This window comes from Venustampulla echinocandica (assembly GCF_003357145.1).
Source record: "Venustampulla echinocandica strain BP 5553 chromosome Unknown scaffold_10, whole genome shotgun sequence".
Lineage (NCBI taxonomy): Eukaryota > Fungi > Ascomycota > Leotiomycetes > Helotiales > Pleuroascaceae > Venustampulla > Venustampulla echinocandica.
This window is the reverse complement of record NW_022474215.1, coordinates 184,073-207,738: the sequence shown is the minus strand read 5'-3', so window position 1 is coordinate 207,738 and position 23,666 is coordinate 184,073. Positions and strand designations below refer to the sequence as shown.

The 23,666-nt window shown below is 47.0% G+C and overlaps 8 protein-coding genes across 8 annotated transcripts; 6 read left to right on the top strand and 2 right to left on the bottom strand.

Annotated features, from left to right (window-relative positions):
• Positions 1 to 129: 129 nt before the first annotated feature.
• On the top strand, positions 130 to 1,279 carry BP5553_09219 (Uncharacterized protein; the record flags this gene model as incomplete). Its single annotated transcript, XM_032017842.1, has 4 exons — positions 130 to 196; positions 251 to 561; positions 634 to 1,158; positions 1,235 to 1,279. The coding sequence occupies 4 exons, from the start codon at positions 130 to 132 to the stop codon at positions 1,277 to 1,279; spliced, it is 948 nt and encodes a 315-aa protein (XP_031865749.1).
• Positions 1,280 to 1,543: 264 nt separating this feature from the next.
• BP5553_09218 (uncharacterized protein) lies at positions 1,544 to 3,587 on the bottom strand (the record flags this gene model as incomplete). The annotated part of the gene is made up of 4 exons (XM_032017841.1): positions 1,544 to 1,961; positions 2,032 to 2,949; positions 2,999 to 3,521; positions 3,578 to 3,587. The coding sequence occupies 4 exons, from the start codon at positions 3,585 to 3,587 to the stop codon at positions 1,544 to 1,546; spliced, it is 1,869 nt and encodes a 622-aa protein (XP_031865748.1).
• A 1,369-nt stretch (positions 3,588 to 4,956) lies between these two features.
• Positions 4,957 to 6,742, top strand: BP5553_09217 (uncharacterized protein; the record flags this gene model as incomplete). Its single annotated transcript, XM_032017840.1, has 4 exons — positions 4,957 to 5,195; positions 5,249 to 5,789; positions 5,841 to 6,525; positions 6,582 to 6,742. The coding sequence occupies 4 exons, from the start codon at positions 4,957 to 4,959 to the stop codon at positions 6,740 to 6,742; spliced, it is 1,626 nt and encodes a 541-aa protein (XP_031865747.1).
• Positions 6,743 to 7,921: 1,179 nt separating this feature from the next.
• Positions 7,922 to 9,714, top strand: BP5553_09216 (uncharacterized protein; the record flags this gene model as incomplete). The annotated part of the gene is made up of 5 exons (XM_032017839.1): positions 7,922 to 8,121; positions 8,191 to 8,727; positions 8,798 to 9,357; positions 9,424 to 9,518; positions 9,574 to 9,714. 5 exons carry the CDS (start codon positions 7,922 to 7,924, stop codon positions 9,712 to 9,714), a joined length of 1,533 nt encoding a protein of 510 aa, XP_031865746.1.
• A 2,893-nt stretch (positions 9,715 to 12,607) lies between these two features.
• BP5553_09215 (Uncharacterized protein) lies at positions 12,608 to 16,246 on the top strand (the record flags this gene model as incomplete). Its single annotated transcript, XM_032017838.1, has 8 exons — positions 12,608 to 12,786; positions 12,836 to 12,909; positions 12,959 to 13,501; positions 13,555 to 13,825; positions 13,874 to 14,114; positions 14,165 to 14,571; positions 14,618 to 14,966; positions 15,020 to 16,246. The coding sequence occupies 8 exons, from the start codon at positions 12,608 to 12,610 to the stop codon at positions 16,244 to 16,246; spliced, it is 3,291 nt and encodes a 1,096-aa protein (XP_031865745.1).
• Positions 16,247 to 18,038: 1,792 nt separating this feature from the next.
• On the top strand, positions 18,039 to 18,865 carry BP5553_09214 (uncharacterized protein; the record flags this gene model as incomplete). The annotated part of the gene is made up of 2 exons (XM_032017837.1): positions 18,039 to 18,423; positions 18,639 to 18,865. 2 exons carry the CDS (start codon positions 18,039 to 18,041, stop codon positions 18,863 to 18,865), a joined length of 612 nt encoding a protein of 203 aa, XP_031865744.1.
• Positions 18,866 to 19,470: 605 nt separating this feature from the next.
• BP5553_09213 (uncharacterized protein) lies at positions 19,471 to 19,863 on the bottom strand (the record flags this gene model as incomplete). Its single annotated transcript, XM_032017836.1, has 1 exon — positions 19,471 to 19,863. One exon carries the CDS (start codon positions 19,861 to 19,863, stop codon positions 19,471 to 19,473), a length of 393 nt encoding a protein of 130 aa, XP_031865743.1.
• Positions 19,864 to 20,497: 634 nt separating this feature from the next.
• Positions 20,498 to 22,966, top strand: BP5553_09212 (Uncharacterized protein; the record flags this gene model as incomplete). The annotated part of the gene is made up of 5 exons (XM_032017835.1): positions 20,498 to 21,935; positions 21,986 to 22,282; positions 22,339 to 22,506; positions 22,577 to 22,594; positions 22,656 to 22,966. 5 exons carry the CDS (start codon positions 20,498 to 20,500, stop codon positions 22,964 to 22,966), a joined length of 2,232 nt encoding a protein of 743 aa, XP_031865742.1.
• Between the last annotated feature and the right edge of the window lie 700 nt (positions 22,967 to 23,666).

The window sequence follows — 23,666 nt, the reverse complement described above, 5'->3', positions numbered from 1 at the left end:
GTAGGTTCGGTGAATCGAAGACGTTGTAGATTAAAAACATAATATTTTTATATGATCCGTTTCCATCGATTGATTATTTCAACGACTCAGCACTCTCGACGGAAATTACACAGTCTCAAGGCCACAATCATGGCAGAAATCACCATCAATAACGAGATCCTGGCCAGTGTTAGGGATAAAGTTGTTGTTGTCACTGGTTCTGTTCCGATTCTGTTTGTCTTGATCGGTGGCTGACTGCTTTACTTTACAGGCGGTGCCAACGGCATCGGCGCTGCAACTGTCATCAGCTATTTTCACGCCGGAGCTCACATATTCTTCGGCGACTGGGACGAGAAAAGCGGCGTCGCATTGGAGGTGAGCCTAGCCACCGGTTCCAACCCCAACGGCGGTTCGGCGACCTTCTTACGATTGGATGTGCGCGACTATGAGAACCAGCTGAAGCTTTTCGATACTGCAGTAGCAAAACATGGGCGTGTTGATCAGGCTGTCTACAGTGCTGGAATCGCGGAACCAGCAGATTGGCTTTCGCCAGAGAAGTTTACCTTGGAGGGCATCAAGGAGGTCAGTAACCTGTATTTTTGCAGCCCCTCGTCGCCGAATAGACCTTGGACTCAATCCTAATCTCCTTTTCAGGTCCCTAAACCTCTGGTTGATCTCATCGAAATAAATCTTATTGGCTCTCTCTATTTCACTCGCATCGCATTGGCCTACTTCCAACAAAACAGCACCCATCAAGACGCCGTTTCCAAGTCTATCACTTTAGTAGCTTCCGCTGCTGGATTCAAAGAGTCATCAGGTCTGGTCGCCTATTCCGGTAGTAAGCACGGCATGGTTGGCATGGTACGTTCGCTCCGAATTTTGACACTGCCAAAATTCAACGTCCGCATCAACGCCATCTGCCCATGGGCAACAGATACTGCCATGGTCGCGGGAGCTGTGCACCTTTGGCATCAGAATAGCCTACCATTAAACAGCGCTGAAGACATCGCGCGCATCATTCAACAAGTTGCTGCCGACCCTGCACACAATGGAAAGGTCGTCTACTGCGCCGGCGGCATTTTTGTCGACATCGACGAAGGGATCAACCGGACCGAGCCACAGTGGTTAGGGGAGAAGCTCGCCGCGGACTTGAACAGAGGGCAGGTTATGCTTGGTGCGGTAGGTCGTCATTGTCTTCTAGAAATAAGTTTCTCATTTCTCGTCTCATTAGTAAAGCCTAGCTAACAATATAAAGGGCGCGGATTGGTCAACGCTGGGTAATACAGAACAGGGCATCTAGTCTTGCAAAGTTCGATATTCATATATATATATTACTCGTATTATCGATAGAATATAGTTAAGAAGTTGTTCTTTCCACATTAAGCATTACAATGTTTAATCATAATCGTCAGTTGCCCGCCTGTGCCGCATTGTAAGCATAAATTGCTACTCTTGCTATGTTCGACATATTGAATAGCTCTCCGGAGGCACCATGAAACCCCATTTAGCCCAAGGCGATTATTCCTCACGGACGGCCCGAGCGAAATCTATATCACAGTTAAAATTAATAGATTTGATCAAACACGGGGGAATTACCCAAGATTATATGCCCCATATTCCAATGGCGTGCAAAATGAGTCAATACAAGAGTAAGGAGTTCCTCCTGAATACTAGGTTGCGACTTTACTCCGCTCTTTTCCGTGCCTCTCCTAAGAAGTCGTGCCAATCGAAGATTTGTGTTCGCTGGCCCCACAACCATGCATACCATTGTAGGGGGGGATAAGCTGATAAAATCCGGTGACCACGCTCGACATATCCGGAAGATTTCGTATAGCGGTTGCTGAAGGTTCTCGAGGCTTGCAGTACCAAGGTGCAGACCACTTGGTGTTGCTCTGCCTGACCGATTGACGAATCGATTGTGACCGGTGAAGACTGGCTGCGATGAGGCATGTCGACTCAAGACGCCCAAGATGAGACGAGTACTACGAGAAACCTTCAGCGACAAGAATTTCTAGTGAAAGTGGAAGCGCAGGGATGTGGGGATAAACTCACGTTTGCACCATCAGCTGCGTCAAGATTGTCCAGTTGCTTTTCGCGTAATTATTTTCATTGAAGGTAAGACTTCCTAGATCAACCCGCAGTTTCTCATTGATAAGTAATGAGAAACATGTTACAGCCATTTGAATATCCTCAACACTCGTTTGGTGGATGACTCTCTGCTGTGCAAGGTCATGTGCATGTACCATGACAAAGTTGCTAATCAAAAACCACGCGCGTTCGTCTTGATTTGGAGTATCTTTTAGGCTCTTCCAGGAATACATAATATCGGTATTGAGCATGGCGGAAATAATTGGTATGCCTGCAAACCAAGCTTCATCTGAGACGGGCAGGAAGACAAACATTCGGTTCCTGTCAATTTTGAATGGCCGCCGAAACGCGACCGAATCAAAAGCATCAAGCTCCCAAACTGACCACCAGGCTCGGCGTTGTTCCTCTTTCAATATCCAGATCTCCGGGGACTGTGATTCGAGCAACTTCCCTGAACCATCAAGACTGTCCTCATCAATCTTATGTAAGTCTAAGTCGTACGCCAAACTGGTGCAGCGGTTGATCGAAAAATCAGATCCCCATGAGGGCTTGCACGATTGATTATAGTAGGAAAGCAGGATGCACCCTTGAAGCAGCTTTAGCGAGGGCGTTTGAAATTCAGAAAACGCGGGTGCTTCATCGTATATGGCCTGAGCCCTGCGTGCAAAGAGGGTGCCTCGATCCTTGACGTGCGTGCTTTCAAAATACGGCGATTTTGAATAACGAGCGGACAACGCCATCATTGATAGTAACAGAAAGGCCGATTCTCTTGTGAGGTTGGTATACCTTTGCCCGGCATGAACCTCGACAAATGTTTTGTAGAATCTGGGGCGATGGAACAGTGGCAAAAACACCTGTACTCTTTGGAAGTATAGGTCAATTCTATCAAACATTAGTATGGTAAATTGAAGTTCATTGGGGCAAACTTTACAAATGATCTACAATCGCTTTCGGTACCTCAAGAGAATAACACTTTCTTTGTCTGTCGATGCCTCCAGATTGAAGCATCATTTGTTGTGCAGTTTCTTCTGGCGCTAGCAACACCTGGTTACTGCCGTTTTCGCAGCGCACTGGATAACTGGTCTCGAATTCTGGCATGACTGGGGAAATATTTGTTCCATAGCCGTCAGGCACTATCGAATATGATTGACAAGCGTCCAGCCCTACATCGCCTTCGGTATGCCAAACTTCGGGTATGGACTCAGTCAGGAAGTCGATTATGTCTTGATCCGTTGGGGAAATGAAGGCTGCGTTGCTTATAGCCGGGCCCGATGGTCCCCGCACGTGATAGCAGTCACTATTCTCGTTCATGTTGGGAGTAGCCGGGTTACCTACGCCTAGGTTCCTGTTTTCAGCTTCTCTTATTTCTGGCGGTGAAAAGCTGGATGTGCTCTGCTCAGGCGTGTTCTGTTGCATTTCCGACGGTCGCGAGCATTGGGAGGATTGGTCTTGGTCTTGAATTGCAGCTGTTAGTGAGCCTCGTGCGTAATGCATCGAATGGATAACGAACCTAGGTCCATATTGCTACTCCTTTGGGATTGATCCCGAGCTGGATTTCGAGGAGGGCCCTGTCTGCGAGGCTTTCGTCGCGCGTAAATGCAATCTGCACCTATTCGGGAACAAAGGATGCATTGTGGCCTTCTTCCCTCACCTACAAGGCGACTGTCAGCACAACTATGTGCGTCGTTGCGCGGCTTCAAGCCATCGTAACTCACATCGTACTTTCTTCCTAAAAGTATCGCATTAGCACGGTTTTGTCTTCAAGTCTCCGTCCGAAACGCTGAGCGGGGAACCTCGTACAGACCTTGTACACTCCTCACAAGCTCGATTTGTACTTGGCTCGCGAGGCATAGCTACCTGGGTAGGTACAATACGAATCTTGTTCTGCCTGCACTAAGCAAAGAGACTCTGCCAAATAAACGTCCATAAATATCAAAGAAATCGTGGAGTTGACGGTACCGTGGCGTAAGATCCCCACCAAGGTGTTAGGACTGAGATGCGGGGAGCTGGTGAGAGGAAATTGCGGTACTGGAGTACTACGAGTAGCTCTGTAGTTGCGCGGGGCGAGGGGGTGCGGCAGGAGTGAAGACGCTAGATCACCGACCTCTACGGTAGCCGCTTACTTGGCACTGACCTAATGATCCGTCCGACTAAATTCTCATCCCCGAACAAGCCTCTCCTACCAACAGTCAGTCCTCATACTATCATGCTATCATATACTTGAGATCCTACGGAACCCCTCCAACTTTTGTAATGCCAATCCTGCAATCGGGTAGCTTTCGACCTCGGCAGAGTCATCACAGAAACAAGGAGCTGCGTACTGTATACAAGTCAATCCATATTGGAACCTGGCCGTAGCGATGCCAATAGGCAAAGCTGGGGACCCGTGATTGGTGCGAGGCTACCGCTGCTCGAGCCTTGTACCGTAGGTATGGTAAGTGGTAATGTATGCCACAGTACAGTACCTACCTTAGGTAAATAGATGCCTTCTCTGGTTGCCGGACACTCTGGCTTTGCCGGTGGCACAAAGTCATTGAGGGGACAATTGCAGCCAAGGATCCAGATCTGGTCTGTCTTGGAGCTTGGGCCAACACGGACGATCAATCTGGGGTAAGGCCCTGAGACGGTGGCTTACGGGTAGGTGGGCGTCCGGGAATTTGTCAAAACCCGGGGTATGATAGCTTCTTGCTTTGACTACAGTCTGCAGGCCATTGGGTCTGGTGTGCAGAACCGAAATTCACGGCCGCTATTCCTCCTGTAATACGATATTCCTGAGCTGGCATATAAATGGTCCTGGCAGTCCTTGCAAATAGCAAATCCTAAGTCATCGATTTCAACCACTACCACCCCTCCATTCTGCACTTCTCACTATATCAAGTCTGCAACAACATGCCTTTCGGCATTCTCGAATCCAACGGCAAGCTCGAGCATGTGCCAGGTACGGCACTGCTTGAGGAGACTGGCCTGGATGAAACATCTCAACTCAAAAAGGGCACTGGAAACGACGCAAATGTGGTCCTAATTCCCCAACCGTCTAATGATCCAAATGATCCTTTGAACTGGCCGCTTTGGCAGAGGGATTTGCTCCTGCTACTGTATTGTTTCTGTACACTCTGCTGCGTTGGAGGGTAAGTATCCCAGTTATTTCCCCCCTTCGATTCATCTACTAATGATAGCCTAGAGTTGGCCCTCTGCTGTCGGTCATGGCCTTTCCGCTTATCGAAGAATTTAATATCAACTTTACTCAAGTCTCCCTCCTAACAGGATACAACCTCTGCGCTGTGGGCGCCGTCGGAGTCTTCGTTTCTGCTTTGGCCCGAAAGTTCGGCAAGCGCCCATCAATGCTCGGATCGATGGCTCTGGCTTTCGCCGGCACAATCTGGGCTGGTGCAGCTCAATCGTATGGCTCACTAGTTGGTGCCCGCGTTATCCAAGGCTTTGGGATTGCCATGTTCGAAAGTGTCACCTTCGCCATTATCGGCGACTTGTACCATGTCCATCAAAGGGGTACTCGCATGGCGGTGTACATCGTATCGCAGTCTGGCGTTGCTCATCTCCCTTCACTGGTTGCAGGCAAGATCTCCGTCGATCTCGGTTGGAGATGGGTTTTCTGGCTCCTTTCAATCTTCCTCGGACTTGGCATGTTGCTGACCATATTCTTTGGATGGGAGTCTGCGTTCAGTCGCAATGAACTGTACAACATTGATACATCGTCACAAAATGTGGGCTATTCACTTCTGAAATGCGGTCTCACAACTGACAAGAAACAATAGAATATCGAAATAATCGAGAACCTTAAGGCAGGCTCAACGCATCATGAGAAAGCCGAGGAAAAAGCAATCGGGGCGTCTGCCGCTGAAATTGTTGGAACTCGTGACTCTTTCGTAAAGAGAATGAGACCGTATTCGGGAACTTATTCAGATGATTCTATCATCAGGATGATTCTTAGACCCTTCTTCGTTCTGATCAACCCGGTTGTTACTTGGGCCATCTTTGTCATTGCGTTCTCGCAGCTCTGGATTGTTTGCATCTCCTTCATGATCGCTCAACTCTTCGGGCAGCCGCCATACTCACTCGGTACCGCAGAGATTGGATATATCTCGGCGGGTCCTATGATTGGTGGTTTGGTAGGCTGTATTCTTTGCGGACTGGTTTCCGATCCCTTGGCCCGATGGTTCAGTCGTCACAACAATGGTATCTACGAACCAGAATTTCGTCTAATCCTTATTATCGCCGTACCAATCTTCTGTGCCCCAGGATATTTCTTATTTGGCAAGCTCGCTGCTGAGGGTAGGAGCCCTGTAATCATGGCTACGCTCTGGGGCATCACATTTGTTTCGGTCCAGATTGCAGCTGTTGCTACAGGATCTTATCTGGTTGACGCTTTTCGCAACATCAGCGTAGAAGTCTTCATCATCTCGATGTGCTTTAAGAACTTCTTGTTCTTCGGCTTTTCTTGTAAGTTATTCCCATCGTTCGCCGTTCTCGAAGCAGTACTAACACTAGTGTCCTAGTCTTCTTAAACGACTGGTTGGCAAGCTGGGGCCCAGTCAAGACGTTCAACACCATTGGTGGGATTATGCTCGCCATTTGCGCGACGACTATCCCGGTGTACATCTATGGCAAGAGACTCAGGGCTTGGTGGCATTCTCATAGTGTTTTCAGCAAGATTTGAGCCATTTAGGTCTCCTTTGGGTTGAACAGAATACCATCATGATATTCATTCATTTAGTAATATCTTCGGTTGAGAAACTTATCTAGTTTGAATTGCAAATTAGGGATCTTTATTAACTCAAATCCCACCTTGACGAAGTGAAAGTGCAGCATCTCCCTGAGTGACTTCTTAGCCAACCGTGATATGAGACACCTGAGATCTTCTATGGTTGGATATAAGGCGTGAAGAATCTAGAATAAAACATATATACTAGGTATGAGGTAGTTAATAGACAGCAGACGTGAGGTGAAATCTCCTCCCCTGGAAATCTCTCGAGTTTGAGGCATCATTCTCAAGGATTATCATCCGGTGTTGAATTTATTCAAAGTCGTCATTTCAGACTCCCGAGGCGCGTAGCTGGAGGGATCCGACGGTGCCTTCATCACAAACGTTCCAAGCTAAATAGCTAAACTAGTTAGATTGGACGTTCGGAACGTTTTTAGTAGCAACCAACGGCCATTATTGCAGAGGTGAACAGAGCTGTGGGATGGAAGCGCTGTAGAGCCGGTTCTGTGCGCACATACTGGTTCAGATGGCCCGGGTTCAAACTCATTTACCGCGCAATATCATGGAATTCGCTAGCACCGGGGACTTTGCAAGTGTGTTCCACTTAGTGATGAGCCGTATTGCCGTGCACGGGTTTAGCGGTAATATCCAACCCCCGCCGGCAATAGCCTGAGCTTCTGATTACGCACACAAAACTCTAGGGAGAATGAGAAAAATGAACAATTTAGGGTATTTGAGCAGTATTACATTTTTCTTACAGCTCCTACAACATAGGGTGTAAAATTACTACCACATCTTCACTCCACTCTCGACATCATAGACTTTAACGGTAACTCATACGAGTACGGGTACTATGAGCAAGGTGGGGCGGGGTTTATATGTTCCCCCGGTCTCTCTCCATATGTGAACCCCGCATCCTGCTCAACAACCCGGCATACTATAAGTCCGCCCACTTAGCTACCTCGGGTTGGTCATCAAAGTATCTTTATATACGCCCCCGCAGCTACATACATTATTCTTTCCTTATCAAATCATTGTGCAGCTCATGCCGACATTTCGTTCGCCGTGGAGCTCTTGCATCAAGGAAATTGAACAACCCGTGCCTCCTTGATTTGCACTTATAGCAAGCTCATCATGTTGCCTACTCTTGGTTATTCAGTGTTATTCATAATTGGCGCCATTGTTGTGAAGCTGGTAGTATCCAAAATACGCTTTACAAAGAAATACAAACTTCCAAATGTTGTCCCTGGCTGGCCATTCATTGGAAATTCGCTCGATGTGCCATATCCGGCAGGTATGTGGGGTGTTGATATGGCCAAGAAATATGGCGAAATGTAAGAGTTGAGAACCATTAATGTATCTTATGATGTCTACGTTCAGAACTCTAACTCTTGATGCCATAGGTTCACGGTCAATATCGGAGGCAGGAGACTAGTCTACCTCAATTCCTCTCGTGTTGTGACGGACCTCCTGGAAAAGCGAGCTGCAATTTATTCGTCACGTCCTTTCCGCCCAATGCTCAGCGATATCATGTCCGGTGGTGCTCGTATAGTTTTTATGGGATACACGGATAGGTGGCGCAACCAACGGAAAATCATGCATTCAATATTGAATGGAAAACAGGCGGAAGCAAAGTTCGTTCCATTTCAAGACTTGGAAGCCAAACAGCTAGTACTCGACATGTACAAAGAGCCAGAGAATTTTCATAAAGCCAGTCAACGCTTCTCCAACTCCGTAATCTTGAGTGTTATATTTGGACGAAGAGCAAAGAAAGACGACGAACTGTTAAAATTCATTCTTGGGTATACCCAAACGCTTGGAGAGTATCAATTCAACCCCATCAAAAGCCCTGCGGATGTGTTTACTTGGCTATCAAACATTCCCACGTCTCTACAGTGGTGGAGACCATTTGGTGAGAGGTTCTTCAGAAAACATGTAGCGTATGGGCCCCATCCACCCTTGCAAATCATGGCGAGATTTGCCGAACTTCAATTGACTAAACTCGCACAGAATGTTCCAAAAAGAGTACGACGCGCTCCTTGATAAAATGAACAAGGGCACCGCAAAGCCATGTTTTGCGGTCGATGTGCTGCGTGGTACGGCGAAAAAAGAGTTCGAAATCGATGATATTGAAAAGATCTACACCTGGACCTCTCTCATAGAAGCCGGTAGTGACACGTCTCGCGTAGCCGTTCTACAAATGATGGCCGGTGCAGCGTGTTACCCAGAGTGGGCGAAAAAAGCCAGGGCTCTTCTAGATGAAGTCTGTGGCGCTGATGCTAATCGATTACCTACTCTTGCGGATAGATCAAACTTACCTTATATCACAGCAGTAATGAAAGAAACGCTGCGCTGGCGTCCGTTCCTTCAATCCGGCGTACCACATACCCTGATGCGGGATGATGAGTACGAGGGGTACAAGTTTCCTGCCGGCACGGAGTTTAGCTGGAACGCATACTCTATCGCCCTTAACGAAAAAGAGTATTCTAATCCGCTCAAATTTGAGCCAGAGCGCTTTATGAATGATGACTTGCATAAGACAGCGAAAGGGCATTGGAGTTTTGGAGCTGGTATGTTAAGGCTGCGAGAAGATTGCGAAGATTTAATGTATGGAGGTCAGAAGCTAACTGTTGCAGGTCGTCGTGTCTGCGTTGGTCTCAATGTCGGTGCAAACAATATTTGGATTGCAGCTGCATGTATTTTATACTGCTTCGATATTGAACAGGACCTGGTAATTGACCATTCCGATCTTTTGAAGCATAGCAGGGCAAGAACTAACTTGGCAGGATTATCCAATCGACCAGTTTAACACCCTTTGGGAAGAACCCTTGAAAGCCCCATTCAAAGTCAAGATCACGCCGCGGAGCAAGGCACATATCGATCTTATTGAGCGGGAGGGAGCCACGGCTGCAGCAGCAGACTACTGATTGGCCCAATCTGTCTGGTGAAAGATGGGCAGTTGAATAGTTGGTATCTTGCAATAGAATACTAAGGTACTACGCTTGAGTTTCTGCAATCCAAGTAATCAGTATTTTGAGGCACTTCAATTATACTTAGCGATAGCTGTTTTATTCTTGTAATTAGATTAATCGTCCTGATCTATACTTTGAGTTACCACGTACTTTGACTATATCCACTTATAGTTACCACTATGGCTTATTCGTTGACTCATAATCTTAATAGGGGGGTGGGATATTTTAGCCTGCTCTGCCGACGGCAAATCCACGCATGATTGACTCCACTGAGTTCGCTCCAATCATGAACTCCTGGGCTATCGGTACCGTATACATGGAGATGAGAAAGGAAAGCTACTTTGGGATTTCGTTGCTTAGGGTGCAGATGAGTGCGATAACCGGTATTTACTACAACCCACAGGTCTTTGGGGTTATCGCTCTATAGAGAACTTGAGTAATCTGAGCTTATTAACGATCGTTAGTAGTACAGGGGCTAACACTGTATTCTATATTGTCGATGGGTCATGCGTTCGTAACGGTTCCTTACTAGATTATTTCCTGGCTCCTGAGAATAGGTTTACATATCTCCGAGTTTTGAAGTCAAATGGTCCAACGAGATAGAACTATGCGAGGCTACCTAGAGCGAAAGATCATGCCAGGCATAACTAGTTTGGCTTGGTTGGAGCCTGAATTGGAATCCAAGTAACGCAAATGAGCTGGGCTTCGGAAGATTTGGAAGACCAAAGCCAGCGAAATATAAAAGATGAGTCCAATTCAAGATTCTAAAGCTATTTTAAAGAGAGCATGTCCATTCTGTAATAGAGAGGACACGGCTGTAGATTAGAGGCGCTTCAAGTGCTAAACCCTAGAAAATAGTGCCAAATTTACCAATTAAAAACGTTGAAACCATGAGTACAGCCAAAATCAATGCTACCATCTCTCAGATGCTTTCCCACTCTGCCCCAACAACCTTTCTCGCCCTTTGATTCCCCAAATATAAATCTGCAAACACGAGCATAGCGATGAAGATAACAAGCAGCTCAGGCATGCTCCCTTCGTGTGGAAGCTCTCTTTGGGAATCAACTTCGATGGGCCTCCGTCTCCTAAGACTCGTTTGCCCGCCGAGGTGCGAGCTGGTATTCTGTTTCCAACTGGGCTGCTTTAAGGCTGATGTTGAAAGTGGCCGCGAGGTAGGAGGCGTAGCGGTTGCGGTAGGCAGATATTATTTGGGCTGTGGACGGGGAAAGACGGTCTGATGAGGAAAAATATACTTCCGCTGTTAGATTATATGGACAGAAGCATTCTCAGTAACGTGTATATTACCTGGAGTGACATGGAGGGCGACAGAAGGTCGGACTTTGGGCGGATTAGAAGTAGCCGGGGCAGCGTTAAAGGGCAATTGAGCCATATGAGCTTAGGAGAGGGAGATGAAAGATAATCAGGGAGAGTGGGCAAGGAGGAGGAGGAAACGCAGAGTAAAGTTGGTTGGCGAAGGCTGTGAGGGGAGGGAGGAGGTGTATGGCAACAATGAAAGGTCGTAATTTTCCCCATACACAAGAGTGAGATATATAAATGCATACTTGAGAGCATGAGATGGTTAGAAGGGCGGTCTTAGTAAATACAGAGCATGTGAGCGGTTGGGAAGGATTGCTATGTCATAATACTACGATGAGGAGCAAGTGAAAATCACGATACGATCGTCCAGGGCGCTGATAATCTGACTGCGCGATATTTTCTGTGGATGAGCGATAATCCCCAAACCACGCAGTTGTCGCTTTGTAGGGTTGGTTACTAACCTTCTGAAGAAAGCACATAATATCTCTAAATAAGGTATTTAGCTAAGCCTTTTTTGGTTTTTGGCTTGATCTGGCATCTACCGCGCTGTACTCTGTACGTCGAAAAAAGCTCATATGTTTGTCGCTTGGTGGCTAGACGTGTTACGAGTACGAGTACCCCTGCAATCCACTAGCACAAGCATCAACGCTACCGCTGAAATTGGCTCATCCACACTGGACCACCGGTGCTGTTGCGATGCGAACCCGCACAGCGAGACACGACGTCTGGCTTCCACTGAACCGCAATGGTGAATACCAGCAAGATGGCTTGGTTTACTCCTCCCTGGAGTGGGATGGATATACAGCCACATGACAATTTAGCGAACGGCTGAAAATATGTAAGTTGTTAATCTCGCATGTTGTTGAATTTGAGAGATTTTTTGTCGTTATTTCACCCCACGCAGCGTTACGGGCTAGGATTCTTGGGGGCTGTGTAGAACATTCGCCCTCTTTATTCTTGTATGAGGCTTTATCGCTGGTGGCCCGCTCTAAGTCTGTTATCTTCATACTTCAGCTACCTCCGCACCACGAAGTAAGCCAAACTCCAGCCAGTTGGTGTCAGAAACAACAAAATAGTAGAGGAACTGGAAATGCTGCGCCTCCCAAAAAATCCCTCATGTCAAAGACCCTATCCCACTATCAAAGAAGTACGGAGACGAGGCATTAAAATTTTTAGACGCAGAAAGCGACTATCGCTGAAAAGTACCAGTATCATGGTAGTCTAATTCTGAGCCTCGCATATCGGCAGACTACCCACTAAAATGAAAATGAAAGTTCATGTTCTTGCCGTCAATTGCCCATTCTTTGACTGCTTGAGATCTAGTCTCGGAAAAGACCCAATATTCCATCTAACCTCATCCTCTTCCATTTCCGCGTTTGATCTATTCATTAGCTAACTATCAGCTACCTACCTTCTATCGAGTACATAACGTTCCATAATCCCATAGTGTTTGCTTCTAGACGTTCACACGTCCTCCTTTTCGTTCATCCCAGGCCCAACTCCGAAATTTCGAATACAAAGTAAAGACAAAATGGCGAATCCTCCAGAAAAACATGGTCCTCGCATTCAATGGAATGCGGAAGACGTGGAATCGGCCTCGAGGCCTCGCGCACTGCACCGCTCAAATTCGCAAATCTCCATCCACAGCAGCCATAGCCGCCGGGGATCAATTGATCCATCACACGCACTCCCTATTCAATACCGAGCAGTGTATGTTGCGGCCAAATATCGTTACTAGCTGATTGCTTATGCTCCACAGATCTTTTCAAATTGATGAAGGCAAAGATCAAGAGCTTTTGAAGGCTACGAAGGCCAAAGACACTGCAGCAAAAGGTTTTACACCTATATACGAGTGTCTACTCAGAAGCTGACAATATCCTAGAACTTGAAAGCCTCGATTGGCATATAATTTCACCCGACAAAGTCTTTGAGAGGCTCTCGACCTCGAAGACTCAAGGCCTTTCCGCCGAACAGGCGAAGAGGAATGTATCTAAACACGGCAAAAATGTTCCCTCTCAGCCACCGACCCATTATACAAAGCAAATTTTTGGATACTTTTTCAAGGGATTTGGAGGCATACTTCTTGTTGGTGGCATTCTCGTCTTTGTATCATGGAAGCCGCTTGGAGAACCAGCACCGGCCATTGCTAACCTAGCACTCGCCATTGTCCTTCTTGCTGTCTTTGTTATCCAGGCTGCGTTTAATGCGTGGCAAGATTGGTCTTCGTCTCGAGTAATGGCATCAATTACTACTATGCTTCCCGATAACTGCATGATATTACGGGACGGCGTACAAGTAACAGTACTCGCCAGTGACATTACTCCTGGAGACATTCTGTATATCAAGGCCGGAAACAAGCTCCCCGCTGATGTACGGTTCGTCGAAATTTCCTCAGACGCGAAGTTTGACAGGTCCATTCTGACTGGTAAGACTCATTCATGGTGGTAGAAAAACGCAGCAACTGACATGTGCTTATAGGTGAATCTGCGCCTCTTCCCGGAACGGTAGACAGCACCGACTCTAATTTCCTCGAGACCCGATGCATTGGCCTACAAGGTACTCATTGTATATCTGGAAGTGGCCTCGGTGTAGTTGTCAGTACTGGGGACAAGACAGTCTTTGGTCGGATAGCAAAGCTTGCCAATGAACCTTCGACTGGTTTGACACCTCTAGAGAAGGAAGTTCTCAATTTTGTCTTCGTCATTATCTCTATTATGGTAACGATGATAGTTACTCTTATTATCGTCTGGTTAGTTTTCACACACCTACGATAGTAATCCTTGACTAATCCTATTAGGGCTGCATATCTTCGTCCTCATTACCCTGGCTGGATCTCAGTACCAGCACTCATTGTAAGCTGTGTTAGTGTCGCCATCGCATTCATCCCTGAAGGGCTACCAATTGCAGTCACTGCCAGCCTTACAATCACCGCCAATATCATGCGCAAAAACAAGATCTTATGCAAGTCTCTCAAGACCGTGGAAACCCTCGGCTCGGTTTCTGTGATCTGCTCGGATAAGACTGGTACCTTGACCAAGGTGTGTCATATATGTAACATATGATTTAATAAAACTAACGGACTGTATAGAACCAAATGTATGTTACCGAAGCTGCTATCGGCGTATTCAGCATGACTCCCGAAAGTAGCCGCGATGAAATGCTCCGTCAGAAAGATGCGGACGACGGCCAAAACTCTGTCTCTCAATTACGCACTATTGCAGGTCTGTGTAACTCTGGAAACTTCGACGCAGCTACCTACCACTTGCAACTTCACGAACGGAAAATAAACGGGGATGCCACCGATCAGGCCATACTCCGCTTCTCAGAGTCACTTGGGCCAGTTACTGAGCTCCGAGAATCATGGGTTAAGACTTTCGAGCTTGCATTCAACAGCAAGAACAAATATATGATAAGGACCTTTTCTCTGGCTAATAAGGCCGGCTTGGAACTAGCTCTACCAGCCAATGAGGCGAATGCATTCTGGGAGAATGGCACGTAAGTTTACTGGTGTCCTGAATACGGCATACACTGACCTTGGCAGCCTCCTGACGATCAAAGGAGCACCAGATGTGCTAATCGGTAGATGCTCTATGTTTGTAGACCGTGACGGTGTCAGCAAACCTCTCGATGAAGCGACCCGCGCTAGCATATCCCGTATGAAGGACCTCTGGTCTTCCCAGGGCAAGCGTGTAATCTTATTAGCTCGCAAGACTCTTCGCCAAGAACAAATTCGATCAACCCCTGCCGATGCTAGATTCGAAGAGGAGATAATAGAGCATTCTAGGGCTGGCTTGACCCTTGTCGGGATTGTTGGTATCGTTGATCCTCCCCGCGATGAGATACCCTCGGTTGTGAGCATTCTTAGAGGTGCTGGTATTCGCATTTTTATGGTGAGTATTCTTTAGAAAGGCTACGGTGAGCAACGTTCTAACGCTCTATGTAGGTTACTGGAGACTTTGCGTTGACTGCACAGGCTATTGCTGCTGAATGTGGCATTATTACCAACCCACCAAGCGAAGTAAAGACTGTCTCTGCACTCTCTCATGACGCAGCATCCTCATCTTCATCTATTAACAAATCATCTGACCCGACTCGCCAATCTACAAGTTCAATCGTTGTCAGCGGCGCAGAGCTGATTGCTCTCAACGACTACCAATGGGACCAACTCTGTCGCTATGACGAGATCGTGTTCGCCCGTACAACTCCTGAGCAGAAACTTCGTATTGTACGGGAATTCCAAGGCCGCGACGAAATCGTCGGGATGACCGGTGATGGAGTTAACGATGCGCCTTCCCTTAAAGCAGCAGATATCGGGATCGCACTCGGCAGCGGCTCCGATATAGCTATCGAAGCCGCGGACATGGTTTTACTAGACTCCTTTTCAGCAATAGTCGTCGCCGTACAGTACGGTCGCGTTGTCTTTGACAACCTTAAGAAGACTATCGCGTACCTACTCCCCGCGGGCTCCTTCTCTGAGTTCTGGCCGGTCTTTGGCAATGTCATTTTTGGTCTCCCGCAGATCCTGTCCTCGTTCTTAATGATTATTATATGTTGCTTTACAGACTGCGCAGCGGCAATTGTACTTGCGTACGAGGCTCCCGAGGCTGACGTTCTCCTCCGCCGCCCGCGCAAGCCCAAGGTAGACCGTCTCGTCGACTGGAAGCTCATGCTACAAACCTATGGGTTTATCGGAGTCCTCGAATCGATTGCCTCCTTCGCTATGGCTTTTTGGTATCTCGAGCGCCAAGGGATCCCCTTCTCCGTCTTCTGGTTCCAGTACGGAGCGCTCCCCAGCGACCTCGACTCTGATTTCGTCGCCTCGCAACTCGCTATCGCATCCTCGATCTACTTCGTCAATCTCGTCGTGATGCAGTGGTTTAACCTACTCGCAGTACGCACGCGCCGACTTAGTATCTTCCAGCATCCGCCGTTGTTTAAGAAGGAAACGAGGAATTGGCTCTTGTTCCCGGCGATGGGCTTCGCGCTTGTGATGGTCTTCTTCTGGCTTTATGTTCCCGTGTTTCAGCGCGTGTTGGCTACGGCACAGGTTCCGGTGGAGTATTTTTTCCTGCCTGGTGCGTTTGGATTAGGCATTTTGTTGTTGGATGAGGGGAGGAAATACAGCATCAGGACGTGGCCAAACAGTGTTTTAGGGCGATGTGCTTGGTGAGCTGGTTGTTGGACTTCTATTAGATAGATTAGGCAATACTTCGTATAATCTATGTAAATCCACTCGCCAATGCTAGCAAGCACAAGGCGCAGAATCCTACGGCCGATTAGTCCATCTGTTCCCTTGCTGGCCTCTCTGATCATGGTCGTCACCCAATCCACTCCAGTTCTCTGGGTGGCCGCACTCACCGATGTATCATTATGTAGACCGGCAATCCAGCATGTGGATTACGAGTGTGATGTTGGTCCAGTAGCTGCCAATTTTCACCTAAGAACAGGGTAAACTCATTCGTAAGCATTGCCTTCAAATGGGCCTCTAAGTCTCTTAATGCAGGCCACTTAAAGGACATTAATTTCGAGAATAAGGCGGATGGCTTGTTAACAGTGTACCGGATAGCCATAGGGCTAAGACCTAAGCCACACAAGTTCTAGATACTGACGAGGTCTAAGTACACCCTAGGAGAGGTAAGTCGTAGAGGCTCCTCCATAATAAAGTCCTAACCGAAACCAAGGTGTTCTGGAACCCAGCTAACAGATATTACTGCCCAGTTCATAGGGTAGATTTTACCCAGGTATATATATAGGTGAACTGTAAAGTCGCCAAAGTAGGATAGGAAAGCGCCAAGGAGGCCTAGGAGAAAATAGAAGGGACGATGTATCACTTATCTAGTTTCGACCTATTCTTAGCGCTGTATGTACTCAGCCTTCTAACAGGGACAAAGAATACAAAAAAAAAAAAAAAAGAGAGGAAGTAGTGTATTCCACCGCGGCATTTTGCTCATCGGGGGCTCCCCTGTCTTGTAGCTTTGATAAACTAGCCGCCTTCTAGTTAATCGAGTCCGCCACTACTATGTTCGAAAGTATACTAAGAAAGAGGATTATGTCTAATAGAACCCTTAGCCTAGGTAAGTCTATAGTTGCAAATATTATAACCCGATAGCTTTCTAGGAGGTGTGGGGCGAAGACCTGCAGAGAATCAAGGTCCTACAGGGCCCGCCTACGGCTAGAGTAGGTAGGTAACCTCGACCAGGACCTTGATTTCCCCGCTCTAGGAAGCGACTCAGACAGCTCCTTACTTAATGAATCTGACGGATAAACACATGTAATTAGCCCTTACCGAACGAAGAAGGGGTAGTTTGGCTAGTAATAACCAAAGTCAAAGTTCTTGAATAACTAAAACTAAGGGCCTCTAGGAAACCGGAGAATATATTCTTTTAGGAAAAAGACCGAAAGCACTCGAAGGAAGTGCAGTACAAGTAAAGGAGTTCGATTCCCTCATATGGCTTCTGGCGAAGAGTTGGACCTAGGTCTGACTCCTTGGCAAAAAGTACACCACTTCCCGGCCCCGACAAGCCTAAAAAAAACCCAAGAATTTGCCATCCGCGAGTTTTATCGATAAGGGGCTCTTCAGGATATCACATCCACATCTCGCTAGGAGGAAAGTATTGGGGGCGGTGCAAGTCTGATGTTGAGGAAATCGCTCATCCACGCGGAAACCAAAATATCGCGCATGCCTAGATCTTCATCGTTTGCGATGTTAAGTCGGAATGGGCAGCCTACAATAATCACTTTGAGGGATTTTCGCCTCAGCAACGAAGCCATCATCATTGCGGATTTTTGACTACTCGAATCCAATCTCGAAGCCTGAGGGAAACCAACTGTTCGTTATATCTTCATCCCATCTCATCCCATCGCACTCCGAATTGTGTCGGATATCCCAAGCATAGCCTGACCTTCCCTTCTCTCCCCTCCATTTGACCTCCTCGCTACCTTCCAATCAATAACCTCATATAATGTCTCAAGATATGGATTGGTCGCTCACCTTCTGCCTTGCCTGTGATAGACAGACTGATGGCAACAATGCCTACTGCGGAGAGGGCTGTCGTCTGGCTGACTGCGGAAGAGCCAACGCAGGATCAGAGGCCAGGTCGCCTCCCCCTCCTCAGGCTTCGATCTCAGGGCCATTAAAACCAAGCAACAACTCCGACGTCCCTTCTGGCGACAACTTCACTAAGAGGCCGTCGACCTCGTCATCTCGCTCAAAACCCCAAATTCTGCCCATCTACGTCAAGCCCATCTTAACCCCGTCGTCACCCCAATCCTCTCACTCCTCGTCGACCCCCTCTAAGCAAGTTCAACTCTCCGACAAAGCCCGCCGCGAACTCGGCGGCTACGCTAGTTCATTCGATCAATCCCGCTACCACCGCAGGCAATCCGCCTCATAGGCCTTCACACACCACTCAACCACACCTAGTAAACTACATACTTTAACTTACGATATATATGAACTATCATGCTCCATTTCACCAACTCATCCTTACATATATTACCATTCTACAATTGTTCTTCAGTATTAGACTTTACTTTTCCGCAACTTATTTTTCCTTGGACAGCAGATTTCTCTCTCATCACATCGCATCTTGCTACTGATTCTTGCACCTCCGTCGAGGAGGCACGAGAAACGCGTGCTACCAAAGAGATTACAAAAGGCAAAGGAAAACGTGGTCGGATGCGTAAGAGTGCTGCGCTAGAGGAGGATGAGCCAGTGCCAGTGCCAGTGCCAGTGCCGTGGAAGGCCCCAGTGGCGCAGATGACCAAAGCGCAGGTTGCAGAGGACTAGCTTGTTGAGAGAAGAATAGAAAATCTTTGCTCTGTTCAGGAGGACATCAAAAGTTGAAGACATACAGTATACTACCATACCCAAAAATTAAATAAAACTCGCCATTCTTGATCATGTCTTCTTCCCAACCCATACAATCCCAAGCTATGTCACCACGCCAGCCCTCCTTGTCGACTTGCTCTTCCTCTTCATAGAAAAGAAAATCGAGGTCATCGTTAGGTGCCGGAACCCATTCATCATTCTCATTTAAATCATATTCATCTACCGATGTTTCCATCATGATTTCTTCATTCCAAGACACAATCTCTTCTTCGAACATACAGAAACTTGGGCGACGAAATACGACCAAGGCCGCTCCAATCCTCACTATTTTAAGGGGGTCCAAAGATTGGTAATAACAGAACATTCTGCTTATAGTATTCAGTGATTTCGGAGTTTAGGGGATGCTCGTTGAAAATTTCATAGCGTCCACCCTTCTCAGGGACAAACAGCCGATGACCACGCTTTTTGGTGAGGCTCCATTCTGTCTTCGCTGCGGCAGAAATTGGGCACTCTTTCTTAATGCACTTCCTTGGGCCGGAAACAAACTCCCGTAGGCTTGTCCGCTATGCGAGCTCCATGAGCTGAAGATCTTTAGTGCAGTCAACAGAAACCCGAAAAAGACTAAACACGGCATCTGAATCGTTACGGATATCGAAAGCGACTTTAGGGATGGTTGAAGATTCCAGGGTAGTTTTCAGCGAGGTTCCACTATTACTAGTGGTGGAGAAGGCGGCCCTACCGAGACTGTGGATGTCGATGAGGCAAGTCTTTTGGGTGGGAGCGGTACGGAGGGGGAGGATCGATATTGGGCCATGACGGCCCAGGTCAATTCCCTCTAGATCGAGATGCAGCGAGGGAGGGTCGACGGGAAGGTTGGCAATGTTGTCAAGCAAAGCCACAAGATCCAACTCTAAGTCAATGAATGTGGTATTGCTTTGAGCTGATGTAGTTGACATGTTTGGTAACGAATTCATCGCTGGTCGTGAGGCTGCTGAGCTTCGATAGATGTCAATGTCTCTTGGTAAGGCTGTGGATTCCAGACCTTGTATCTCGCATGAGGGATTCTTGGGAGCTTGTGTGTCACTAGGTCATTGGACGACAACGTAGAGTTGGAGTTACACGACATAGCTCCAGGTTCTCGGAAGGAATTCCCAAGCGCCATCACAAATGTTGATCCCGTGCGTGTGAAGCCCCGGCGCTAAAGCTATCGTCTCGTTGGAGGGTCCAGGAGGGGGTTGTATCAAGTTGTGTGTATACAGGCGGCCGGATAACCAACGAATGCAAAACACCAATACCTCAGAGTCGACTCATCAAAATCATCGTATCTTTCCCTCATAAAACATTAAAATTGAAATTATTTCTTGACCAGACCCACCTACTCTCAAGTCGCAAAGTCTCGTCGCAGCTCATTTCTACTTACAACTTCTCTGCGGGCACTCCACCAGAACTGCAGCTTTGCCTAGAAATTTACAATACCTGAATCCCTCTCAGCTTTGACTAAATCTTGCATTCGGTCCTCAGATAAAATAAGCAGTATTTCCTCCAAAAGTTTGCCCAACCTTCGCAATAACCAATCGTCACTGTCAAAAAATGGCAACATCATCGGCCGCAGCTCAAGAAAAGTCGCAATATCATCACTTCATCCCACGCTTCATTTTACGAAATTACTCACATCTAGGTGAACTAACAACTGGTTCCCGAAATTCCAAAAATCGAGGCAAACAGCGAGGCAATCGCAAGAATGGACCACGCGCAGGAGAGCCAGTGCTTTATGGCGTCAACCTCTCTCGTGAAGAACCCACAATAACAGAGACAACCGTGGCAAAGACTTTCGGGATGATGGACATGTACTGCGATCTCGGCGCATCTACGAAACGGCACCAAGTCGAAGAACAATTATCCGTGCTTGAATCCCAAGCTGGCGAAATCATCAGCACGATTCGGAAGGCATTCGAGGCAGGAAAGGATGATGTTTGGGTGACAAGAACTCAGCGAGATACTTTGAGAAAATTCCTTTTCATTATGAAGTATCGGGGTAGCAGATTTCACAGGCGCTATTTCCACGAAAATGCCGAAGACTATAACGCGGATGATAGAGAAAAGATGTTGAAATATATGAAGGAGAAAGGGATAAAGAAAACCATTGACGTGTGGTTCGACAATATCAAGGCCATTATTGACTTGAAGATGGATTACCAAATGGGATGGATGGACAAGTTGAGAAAGCGAATCTATCCTGACGATGCGGAATGGTGCATCAATAATATCCAGGGATTTTACATGGCTCTCATTACTCCAAACAACAAGGAAGAGGAGTTTTTACTCACGCAGAATGCCTACAGCATCTTCGAAGGTGCATCAACCCTGAAACTCAGTCCCATAACTGGCAAATTGGAACTCTCGGCCTACACGGAATTCCACCTCTTCGCCCCTATAGCACCAAGACTGTTGATTGTGCTTCGATCATTCATCCTTCCCGTACCTGAGCAGGATTCCGCCAACATCCTTGAACAGAGAGAGCAATTCCTCAAAGTTGCCACAGCTCGGCATGCCAATCCCGAAGAAGCAGGGATGTTTCTCAGAGATCTTCCCATCACCAAAGCACTCAACTCGTATTCAAAACTCGTGGCTGGTAAACTTGTTCTCATCAATGGCGGCCCAGCAGGGATGCACGATAGGTTTTGTTTCCGCTTTTTTCCTATATCAGAGGTCCACGTCCAGAAAATCAACAAAGTCATGCTGGATGAAAGTCATGCGATTGACTTGATTGTTTTTAATAGCAAGGCTGCGACTCTGAAGACGCTTGTGAAATACCTAGCTGGCCAGAGCGTGCTCCCTTCTGAAATCAGCCGTGTTCGAGCTATCATTAAACTGGAACACGCAGCGAAGCTTTTGGCTGCAACTTTGCCAGCGGGTCAAACCCCGGAACTGTCGCAAGATATATTGAGGGAAGAGAATATACCCAAAGACAAAGTACATGCTTTGTTTCTCGAAAACGAAAAAGCAACGAATCTCTATTCCAAACTCAGTGAGTGTTGGTCCCCAAGTGGACTTCTCCCCCTGCCTAACAATCTGTAGGTGGAAAACAGCTTGACAAAAAAGACTTCGATCAAGCTCGCGCGCTACTTTATATGCGCATCAAGACAGACACTATCACACGGGGCCTCTCTGAAGCAAAGAGGGAAGAATCACGGAAGAAGTTCCTAAGAGAATTCGTATACGGTGACAAGTTTCCAGCACAAGTCATCTGGATCTATGTCAAACGTATACGCTTTATGAAACATGGTGGGACCATGATCAATGCCCAACATATGTTGGAAGATAGTGTCCTACCAGGAAAATACTTGTATGGGGCAGAGGATATAATTGCTGCTTGTAAGTGCCATTCTTCTCGCTTCCACAAGTTTGTGAGTTGCTTAAATCGAGAATAGCAAGAGATTCAATTCGGAAGGAAGATTTCAGCCGCTTGATGTTTCATGCTTCTGCAAATGGCTCTTTGATAGCAAAGCCATTATGGGGTCTTGTCAGCGAGCTAACGCTAGATGATAACGGAATGAGACGTTTGCATGAGGAGAAAGAGCTGGTTCTGGGTGATCAAGGTAAGAAAGCATCTAGACCATTCATTTATTCCTCAATATATCAGGTTGTGCTAACATTTTTGGATCTCAGGGAGTATTTGCGACTGCGGTACGACCTTCTCTTTGTACCACAAAACTCTCTCACACACATGACACTAACAAATGCACAGGAATTCTAAGACTTGAAGAATTTGCAAAACTGGCACGACGTAAAATTATCAAAAATAACCTACAGGCAGTACCCAGGTCACCACTGGACAATATATTCACAGAAGGTGAGAAGATTGAGCTCATCACTCGTGAGATTGTGCAAGGATACAAAGCCGAGGAGCTAGGAGAGAAGCTTGTTGAGAGTGCCGGGTTGGAAAGGGCCTTGTTTGATGTTGTATATCCGTTGTTTGGCTCTCGACAAAAGGGCGTAGTTAATGGAAGAGGAAAGGCTGAAGGCAGTGAAGGGGACTCGAGCTGCCTGGTGCAGTGATACACAAATATCTAGTTAGTGGTGGCGGCGTTAATTCCTAAATTTCTGCTTGTGATGAGAAATCCTGTGACCCTGCCAGGGACAAGATTAATGGCTTTGGGATCTCTAATCGTGAACCACCTGTTAGCTTTCAATCTTTGATAGCCTCGCTAGCCCGCTAAACACTCACGTCTACTCTATGTTGTATATTTAGGCTGGCTGACAAGGTCTGAAGGAGCATTATAGAGCTGCTGAGATAAAAATTAGTAAATCTTAAAGATATTTTCGTTCAGTTCTAGGAGCTTGTCAAACGGTCATCAATGGACTCGTCCTGATTTTGACGTTTCTATTTGCATTACTGTGATGTCTCTACCGCAATTATAGTATTTTGTTTTTTTCTATGTTTTCTCAATGAGTCGTGGCACTCTCACCACTTCCGACAACATAACGAGAGTTACAATGCCCTTCTCGCGCAAAGCAAATTATCCCAAATCCTTACTGATTTCCGATACCAGTTAGTGATGGTCTTGGTGCTCAATGCCGACAAGATGCTGGCAGCAGAGGATGCCCCGCCTTCGATTCCACTATCACCAAACGTAGCAATTTTGAGAACAAGACGATAGCATATCTCGTCTGAAAACTCTACAACCCCGCGGCCTTCTCGCTGCCCAGTGCCCCACCCTTGTGTATATCCATATATCCTCGCAGTAATAAGTAAGTC